A 10,000-nucleotide genomic window follows, 5' to 3' on the forward strand; every position below is an offset into this window, starting at 1 on the left:
CTCTCTCTCTCTCTCTCTCTCTCTCTCTCTCTCTCTCTCTCTCTCTCTCTCTCTCTCTCTCCCTCTTATCCCCCTCTCTCTCTGATGCTCTGAGCTGCAGTATGATCGCCATCCTATCAGAAATCAAGAGTGTGTTTAGTGCTAATGAAGGATTCTGTGACCTCCCTCTACACATTAGCATGAAATCAATAGCTGATGAACATTTACCTCTCTCTGACCAAGTCCCATCAGCCCTGATTTATCAAGCCAAAGGACCTTTAATGATCAACCTCTCCGTGATAGATTAGAGATAGACAGCAACATGTTGCTATTCAACTCAAGCTGTTTGTGTTTGTGTGTGTGTGTATGTGTGGGTATGTTTGCCTGTGTGTGTGTGTGTGTGTGTGTGTGTGTGTGAGTGTGTGTGTGTGTGTGTGTGTGTGTGTGTGTGTGTGTGTGTGTGTGTGTGTATGTGTGGGTATGTTTGCCTGTGTGTGTGTGTGTGTGTGTGTGTGTGCGTGTAAGTGTGTGTGAGTGTGTGTGAGTGTGTATGTGTGTGTGAGTGTGTGTGTGTGTGTGTGTGTGTGTGTGTGTGTGTGTGAGTGTGTGTGATGTGTGGGTATGTTTGCTGTGTGTGTGTGTGTGTGTGTGTGTGTGTGTGTGAGTGTGTGTGTGTGTGTGTGTGTGTGTGTGTGTGTGTGTGTGTGTGTGTGTGTGTGTGTGTGTGTGTGTGTGTGTGAGAGTGTGTGTGTGTGTGTGTATGTGTGTGTGTGTGTGTGTGTGTCATCCTCTTATCGTCCTCTGTTATTCTCCTGTGTCTCCCCAGGCCTGCTGCCTTGGCCAGAAATCTCTACTCCTCTCCCCCTGAGTCCCCTCTCCCCACATGGCTCTCTGGCCCGGGCACGGCCCAGACATGACACATTGTCCCGGAAGACAGCCTCTGATGATTAATGAGCTGATTATGAAGTTTTACACATATAACATTTACATCACACACACTTAGAAATCCGGTCATGTCACAGACAGAAGCCTGTCGTGGAGTTTACGTCTTCTGGTTATGGGGTGTAGGGATGATGGAGGGGAAGTTTGGTGGGGGTGCTGAGAGAGAGAGAGAGAGAGAGAGAGAGAGAGAGAGAGAGAGAGAGAGAGAGAGAGAGAGAGAGAGAGAGAGAGAGAGAGAGAGAGAGAGAGAGAGAGAGAGAGAGAGAGAGAGAGAGAGAGAGAGAGAGAGAGAGAGAGAGAGAGAGAGAGAGACAGAGAGACAGAGAGACAGAGAGACAGAGAGACAGAGAGAGAGAGAGAGAGATGGGATGGTGGCGTTGATATCCCCAGCCAAAGCCATGTCATGTAAAATCAATACGGTAGGATCAGTGCTTTATTAACAAGGAAACGTCTTACTTCGACATTCCTGCATGCCATGCCAATGCTTGGGCCGTAGTCTTTCTCCATTGCATGATGTGAAGGACCATCAAATAGCATCAAAGCTGTCTAGCTCTTGTTGCACCCAGAGAGTGCCTCACCCCGTCCGTCTGTGGCTCTGTCTGACGCGTGTTACAATGCTGAGCCGTAGCGCCTTAGCACGCAGCAACTTCATTGATTACCTTGTCTCACTGTCCTTGGCTCCCCTTCTGTAAATATACCACTTCATCATCAAGTCAACCAATTATTTGGTGGAAGGAAGTTAGCATCTTGTCTCTGTCTTTTTCTCCCCTCTCTGTCTTAGCCTTGTCTCTCTGTCTGCCTGGCTAACATTAGCCTTGTCTCTCTGTCTGCCTGGCTAGCATTAGCCTTGTCTCTCTGTCTGCCTGGCTAGCATTAGCCTTGTCTCTCTGTCTGCCTGGCTAACATTAGCCTTGTCTCTCTGTCTGCCTGGCTAGCATTAGCCTTGTCTCTCTGTCTTAGCCTTGTCTCTCTGTCTGCCTGGCTAACATTAGCATTGTCTCTCTGTCTGCCTGGCTAACATTAGCCTTGTCTCTCTGTCTGCCTGGCTAGCATTAGCCTTGTCTCTCTGTCTTAGCCTTGTCTCTCTGTCTGCCTGGCTAACATTAGCATTGTCTCTCTGTCTGCCTGGCTAACATTAGCCTTGTCTCTCTGTCTGCCTGGCTAACATTAGCCTTGTCTCTCTGTCTGCCTGCCTGGCTAGCATTAGCCTTGTCTCTCTGTCTGCCTGGCTAACATTAGCATTGTCTCTCTGTCTGCCTGGCTAACATTAGCCTTGTCTCTCTGTCTGCCTGGCTAGCATTAGCCTTGTCTCTCTGTCTTAGCCTTGTCTCTCTGTCTGCCTGGCTAACATTAGCATTGTCTCTCTGTCTGCCTGGCTAATATTAGCCTTGTCTCTCTGTCTGCCTGGCTAACATTAGCCTTGTCTCTCTGTCTTAGCCTTGTCTCTCTGTCTGCCTGGCTAACATTAGCCTTGTCTCTCTGTCTGCCTGGCTAACATTAGCCTTGTAGGTATAGGGCACCCCTCAGTAGGAAAAATAGAACGAGACAATAATTTGTGCCAGGTGTGATATCCCTCTTAAATAGCTCGGGCAAATGTTCCCATTGACCCCGTAAGGCCAGCAGGCTAGTCTTTGTTTTAAATGTTTTAAATGTTTTATTTCTTATTTCCTACTTTTATTGGTGCGTGACTGTTATTGAAAGTTGTATTGTCAATCTTGTTTTGTATTTAACGCCACTTTAAATGTGTACATGACACTGCAACAAAATTTCCCCATGGGGACAATAAAGTATAAAGTAAAGTAAAGTAAGCCTGGCTAACATTAGCCTTGTCTCTCTGTCTGCCTGGCTAACATTAGCCTTGTCTCTCTGTCTGCCTGGCTAACATTAGCCTTGTCTCTCTGTCTGCCTGGCTAACATTAGCCTTGTCTCTCTGTCTGCCTGGCTAACATTAGCCTTGTCTCTCTGTCTGCCTGGCTAATATTAGCCTTGTCTCTCTGTCTGCTTGGCTAACATTAGCCTTGTCTCTCTGTCTTAGCCTTGTCTCTCTGTCTGCCTGGCTAACATTATCCTTGTCCCTCTGTCTGCCTGGCTAACATTAGCCTTGTCTCTCTGTCTGCCTGGCTAGCATTAGCCTTGTCTCTCTGTCTGCATGGCTAACATTAGCCTTCATGTGCACTTCCCTTCTACACATTCATCAGACTAGACCCACTGAGCCTGATGGTGTTAATCACTAAATTACATGCTGGGGTAACTGTGTGTGTGTGTGTGTGTAATGAGTGATGGATCTAAATTGCAGGCTGGGTAATGAATAGATGGAGGCAGTTGTGTTTAGCGTGAAAGATAAGAGCCCATTGATTTCTGTGCTGAGCAGCAGGAGTCTGAACTATTAAAGTCACTCTGCTGAACATGACATCTACATCCAAGGGAGGCTATCGCCATCACTAACCTAATACGGCTTTGGTCCTATGGCCCGTGCGCACTCCTTCAAGGCCTGCGACACACCAACACACACGGAGCCGCACACACCCATCTTGTTTTTTGAGCTGAGGACATTCCTTAATAGACCTCCACGACTCTGTTCCAAAGCTTGTTAAACACAATGTGTGCAGTCGAACCCATTCGTAGTTTGGGATTATGATTCATGCACTGACACACCGCGCCACGGCCTCTTGATTTATCACACATCACCGTTCATACTCCGAATTACAATTTCAGAGGGAGAGGTTGGCTAAGGGTTGGTGGGTGGAGAGGTGTGAAAAAGAAAACATTAATTTCTATTTGTGGCCTGCAATTTCATGAGGCCAGCTAGCTCAGTGCAGTGCAGCTGTAGAATGATAGAGCCCCACATCAGTTTGTATTCAGCCATTCACAGATTATTAAAGTTGTGTAGAATGATAGTGCAGTTCATCAGTTTGTATTCAGCCATTCACAGATTATTAAAGTTCTGTAGAATGATAGAGCCCCACATCAATTTGTATTCAGCCATTCACAGATTATTAAAGTTCTGTAGAATGATAGAGCAGTACAGCATACAGATTATTACAGTTCTGTAGAATGATAGAGCCCCACATCAGTTTGTATTCAGCCATTCACAGATTATTAAAGTTCTGTAGAATGATAGAGCCCCACATCAGTTTGTATTCAGCCATTCACAGATGATTAAAGTTCTGTAGAATGATACAGCCCCACATCAGTTTGTATTCAGCCATTCACAGATTATTAAAGTTCTGTATAATGATAGAGCCCCACATCAGTTTGTATTCAGCCATTCACAGATTATTAAAGTTCTGTAGAATGATAGAGCCCCACATCAATTTGTATTCAGACATTCACAGTTTATTAAAGTTTTGTGTACTTGCCTCATTTGCACTCAGGCAATATGCTGGACTATGAAGGGCCCGGGGATAAATCCTAGACTTGCAATAACCAGACATATGTCATCATTACCAGTTGGCTGTAAATCTGTTCGGAGTGTGCAGAAAGTGGTTCATGATGTAGACGTCCGGGTGGTGACAGGAGTGATTGCTGTGTGTTCCCCCTACCACTATGCTCCGGTACCGTTTCATTCATAACGTATTGACTAACCCTCAGAATTTATTTGATCATTTATTGTCTGTATTGTTCTGAGTAACTGAGGTGAACAATATTGATTTGAAATACACTCTACTGCTGTTTCTGTTTTCTCTGTGGTTGGCTGGGGAAGCTTTGTTTCCTAGAATTAAAAAAAGATATAATGCTTGTTTGAATTCAACATCTTGAGAAATGTGTACATTCATCCATTCAAATGCATATGTTGAAATTGCATTTGAACAAATCATACCTTTTCTAAACTAACATGTCTTATTTGACACGGTACATATTCACTTCCTCTTTTTGTCTTCCTCTCTGTAGCTTTGAACGAGCCGACCATCGACTACGGCTTCCAGAGGCTACAGAAGGTTATTCCCAGACATCCAGGAGATCCAGAGAGGTTACCGAAGGTCAGTATATCTGGTCAGAGAGAGAGAGAGAGAGAGAGAGAGAGAGAGCGAGAGAGAGAGAGCGAGAGAGAGAGAGAGAGAGAGGGAGAGAGACAGGAGAGAGTAGAGAGAGAGAGAGAGAGAGAGAGAGAGAGAGAGAGAGAGAGAGAGAGAGAGAGAGAGAGAGAGAGAGAGAGAGAGAGATTACTGAAGGTCAGTACATCTGGTCAGAGAGAGAGAGAGAGAGACAGAGACAACCACAAAACCAACCATTTGTTTGTTTATCATAGAAATGCAACAATGTGTTACAATTCAGTGCCCAGATGAGTTAGAGCATGCAATCTCTCTTGGCAAGTCATTATTATTCAATCACTCAGAGACAATGCTGTGAAAGGGGGATAACAAGACACACACACACACGTACACGTACACGCACACACACACACACACACACACACACACACACACACACACACACACACACACACACACACACACATACACAAACTATCCAACCCACCACCCCTCCCCTCCCCACCCCACACACCACACACACACACACACACACACCAATCAGTGTGTATTGTCCAATGTGGTAAATCTGTTTGGATTCCGAGAGAGAGGTGCACAAACTTTCTGTGTTGGACGAAATAGTTCAATTAAACAGTTTTCCAGTCCAGTAACCATGGTGATTGTAATCTAAGCAGGGCCCTGTCGGATCTCTGATTATTCCACTCTTGTTTTCCTTTCATTTTCCAAAGCTAGATCCAGTTTAATCTTTTGTTTACAAAGCTTTCCGTTATAAGTCGTTGTCTTAGCAGGTTAATAAATGAAGCCCACACATTAATATCCCACTGACGGCAGGGGCTCTTTTTTTTCCATTTGAATTCCAACAGAGAAGCGGTTAGCCGCCCGGGCCGGCCCGGCCGCCCGCAGGTTCCCTGGTGGTCGACGTGTACCGCAGTCCTCTTGTTTTGATGTGTGACATAAAAGAAAAAGCCCATGCTATGCTTATCGTTGCTCTTTGTTTTTTTTTGCAGATTCTTTGATTCAATATTTTTTTCCTTTTCTTTTTGAAAACATTCTATCAGTACTTGTAACCGGCTAATAGAAAACCTGCTAATTTCTCATTTGAGGCGTGCAGAGCCAGGGGCCCTTCTTAATAACATGTTAAAGGATTATTGTGTCCCTATAGATCCTGGATGTTTCAGATAGAACTGACCGCCACTGAGACTAATAACGGATATTATGCAAATATCTATTAACACACAGCAGGCTAGCTCACCATATCACGAACTACCACTGAACAGTTTCGTAACACTGTGGGTGTGTTACAATCTCAGTTCAGATTCCCACTGACACTCTGAGAGTAAACTATAACATCCCTGTAGCAGAGTTAGAGCTCACCAATACATGATGATGTTTCAATTACACTAAAGCTTTTTTGTCTCAGCAGAGAGCAATATCTGGACAGAAAATCTTGTTCCAGTAAGCGCTTTAAACTATCTATTACCAATAAAAAGTTGCCTGGGCAGGCTCCATACCACACATCTCTCCCTCTCAGAGCACTCTGTCTCTCCATTTGGACGTGTTAAACCACATATGAGATGTGGTGCTAATGCCGCCATTAGTTAGAAAAAAATAACACAACACCCCCCCACCCCCCCAAAAAAAAAGAAAATCTTTGTCTGGGGCGAACAATCCAGGAAATGCACCTCTTTCCACTTTCACAAATAACGTTGTCGGCTCTTAGCATGCAGGTGAGAACTCAGATAGCCTTACCCACGCACCACGTGGACCCCCGCATGAGGCGACGGCAGAAAACAGAGATGGAATCTAGCAGTTCCAATAAACAACATAAATATTTGATTTGCCCTTCTAATGGACCCCGATGTGGAGTTCTGCAGCATGTAAATGAAAGCGCCGGGTGATTCATCATGGTTAAGCCAGCCGTCTCAGCGCGCTGCGCCCCGGTCAGAGCAACGCTCCCCGCCACGTAAAGCAGCAATTGACCCTTCCATATATTCTGAATGAGAAGAGTAATGGAATAAAGGAACATCAGCATTAGATGTTGCAGGAAGGAGGGAGGAAGGAGGGAGGAAGGAGGGAGGAAGGAGAGAATGAAGGGAGAAAGCTAGGTGATGAAATAATGGGGCTGGCGGAGGGGGTTTGAATCTAAAGTGTATATTAACAATAAGGCAAAACATCAGACTAGCTTCCATCTACCTCTATGGCTTCACCACACAGTTGATAATATTACCACAATATTGATTTCTGGAATTTTTTCTCCTATTTTTTTTCTCCAGAGAGATCATTAATGCACATAGTTTGAAGAGTAATTGTGATGCGACAGAAAAACCAAATATGGTGAGCTTGTATTGGCCTGGACGTAACACTGGTCGTGTTGCTGCTACGTAGTATACATCCTGTACAGAGAGCCTGAATTGGAGTTCACCTCCCTAATTTAGATAACATCAAACACTAGGTTGATCCACGGGGGGAGGAGCAGCGTACATATACACACTGATAGACAACCATCCAGAGTGGAAGTAAAGGCAATAACTAGGGGCTCTCGTGTGATAAGGGAGAAGATTGCAAAGGGGGACTGTAGAATCCTCACTCTTTTTAGGCCTTGTTTTGAAAACATTGTAATCCATTCCCTCCTGTATGCGCTGGGACAAACAGAGAAAATGAGAATACTATTACGGCCTTTATGCATTCATTTACTCCTCTATCAAATAATCTTTATTGCAAATCATCTAGCTTATTTATTTTTTTTACTAGCAGAATTAATTGCAACCACCAAAACCTATCCACCTTCATTGTATTTGTCTTGTTTCACTTTGGCAAACACAAATCCATTTAACTTCCTTTTCAATCTCCATACACAAGATATTTTATTGGAAATGCATTCATGTCGAGCAATTACCCATGCATTTAAATTCACCCTCTTTTGCCTGCTTTTTTTGAAGTCGCTACATCTATTGCACCTCCACAATGTATTCATAACCAGAGGCAAGAACTAACAGAATAATTGCTTTACAGTTTTATAATGGCATTATCACCCGGAGGCCCATCACCTTGGTTACCTTCTTTAACGGAGATGATATATACTCCTCAAGATAGTCAAGTGTGAGGATAATAAGTACGCCCCCCATTTAAAGGGCTTGTCGTCCGTGGGCATAACAATGAACACTTGTAATAATAACACTATCGCATTTATCATGAAACAAGCTCTGAGTTCATGTTGAGCTTTAATAGTACCCCGTTTAACCCTGACGCTGTAACGTCCCTGTGAAAAGGGAGTCAATTACACTTATCGTCTTTGATGCTTTCTGAATTTACATTGAAATGCACCTCGAACAGCCATTTCCTCCGCTAATCACATTCAAAGCATGAGCCTCTTTGCATGAGTGTGGGGGCATGCTGGAACCAAACAAACACAACTAACTCATTCAAAGCACCCTTGACTGATTGGGTTACGTTCTTCTGGTTTCTCACCATGCAATGAGATCAGCACTTAAACACAGCACATCAGGTTAATTAGTTAAGACGCTATGTGGTAAAATGAGAGATTAAAGGACGAGAGGCGGTGTCATTTTCCTAAACTATCCTTATGTTTCCTCCTACGCCAGAGTGCCATATGGACAAGTAGTGGAGGGCGAGAAGCAGCATTTCCTATTTAGTCGAAAATGAAAAAAAAATGGCTTGCGTATAACGTGGCAGTTCTAATTGTGATAATCGTCGCTCAAAATTGGGAGGCATGTAAAAACTCTTGTGATATGACAGAAGAGATTATGAGTAATTATTAACGTGGCAGAAAAACACTTTATCTTCCTCTCAGAGAGAGAGAGAGAGAGAGAGAGAGAGAGAGAGAGAGAGAGAGAGAGAGAGAGAGAGAGAGAGAGAGAGAGAGAGAGAGAGAGAGAGAGAGAGAGAGAGAGAGAGAGAGAGAGAGAGAGCGGAGAGAGAGAGAGACGGAGAGAGACGGAGAGAGGGAGAGCAGCCTGGGTTGATGAGAGGAGATTAAGACAGCTGGCCCAGTCATTGATTGTACCTGCCTCATGACAAGTGTAATTCTTTATTTGTATGCAAACTAGATGCAATGCAACATCAAGCATAGACACCCATTTCAGAGGTAAATGCTCATTTTAAGAGCCATCCATCCGGCAACTTTCTGGATTAGACGTCCGGGTGTATAAAACGTATGGCGCTACACAAGAAGCCCTGTCTCCTGTCATTAATCTTGATAAATAAAGGATCCAACACGGTTGACGTTGTTCTGAATGAAGCACCAGGTCCAACCATGATCAGGGTCTCCATGCTCACGGTGTTCCTCTGAAAACAGCAGTTTACGTTGAGCCTCTCGCTATATATATATGCTGAGGTTTGCCATGTTTATTTGCTGTGATTTGATCGAGCTTTGTGCGGCGGGAACAAGACAGAATTCTTAATGTATATCAATGGTACCTGCCAGACGAGGAACTAGAAGAAGTGGTCTTTTGAATAAGACTTTCAGAGGACTATTTGCATTTCCCACAAAAAATAAAACCATTACTAATTGACACATGTAAAAAAAAAAATTACTCAGAGCAGAGAGTTTAAATGAACACTATCTACACTTTTCCACTCAAGAAAATCGAAACTATCCCAAGAGTACTGTTTTAGTTCTTATTTTTTTTCGGCCAGCCCAAACCAAGAGGGATTTGGCTGAAGCTTCACAGTGTTGTGTTGTTGACACTTGGCAAGGCGTATTCTCATTTTGGTAGGGGCTTTTAAGCAGCAAGTGAATCCATGTTGTTATAAAGTAGAGGGGAATGCATGCAGACATGGATAAGACAGAGTCCTGTGCATCCCATGTCCCTGGGCGCTGGCACTCATCACTGGGCTGGATGGGAAGTCATTTATGAAGTCCTTTACAACAGGGCAATGAAAGAGGTTAATTGAAAAATGTCATAATGTCATTATGAAAGAACTAGATTAACCCAAGCTAATTCACTTTATTGTTGGGAAGAAAGAGGAATGAACATTGAACTCTCCCGCAAATGTGGGGCTTGAATTAGGGGTGAGATGTTGTCTTTAAGGACTCTGCCAGTTTAATTAAGATATGGAAAATGACT

The 10,000-nt window shown here is 43.9% G+C and overlaps 1 protein-coding gene across 15 annotated transcripts in view; it reads left to right on the top strand.

Moving 5' to 3' along the window:
* The window catches only part of ebf3a (EBF transcription factor 3a), a 143,251-nt gene that overhangs the window by 118,374 nt on the left and 14,877 nt on the right, over window positions 1–10,000 (top strand). For all 15 annotated transcript variants that reach the window (XM_041893311.2, XM_041893310.2, XM_041893293.2 and 12 more), the window contains exon 11: window positions 4,813–4,901. In XM_041893311.2, coding sequence (XP_041749245.1) covers window positions 4,813–4,901 — 89 coding nt within the window. The remainder of the gene's footprint in view (window positions 1–4,812; window positions 4,902–10,000) is intronic.

This window comes from Coregonus clupeaformis, unplaced genomic scaffold, assembly GCF_020615455.1.
Source record: "Coregonus clupeaformis isolate EN_2021a unplaced genomic scaffold, ASM2061545v1 scaf0118, whole genome shotgun sequence".
NCBI classification, from domain to species: Eukaryota; Metazoa; Chordata; class Actinopteri; order Salmoniformes; family Salmonidae; genus Coregonus; species Coregonus clupeaformis.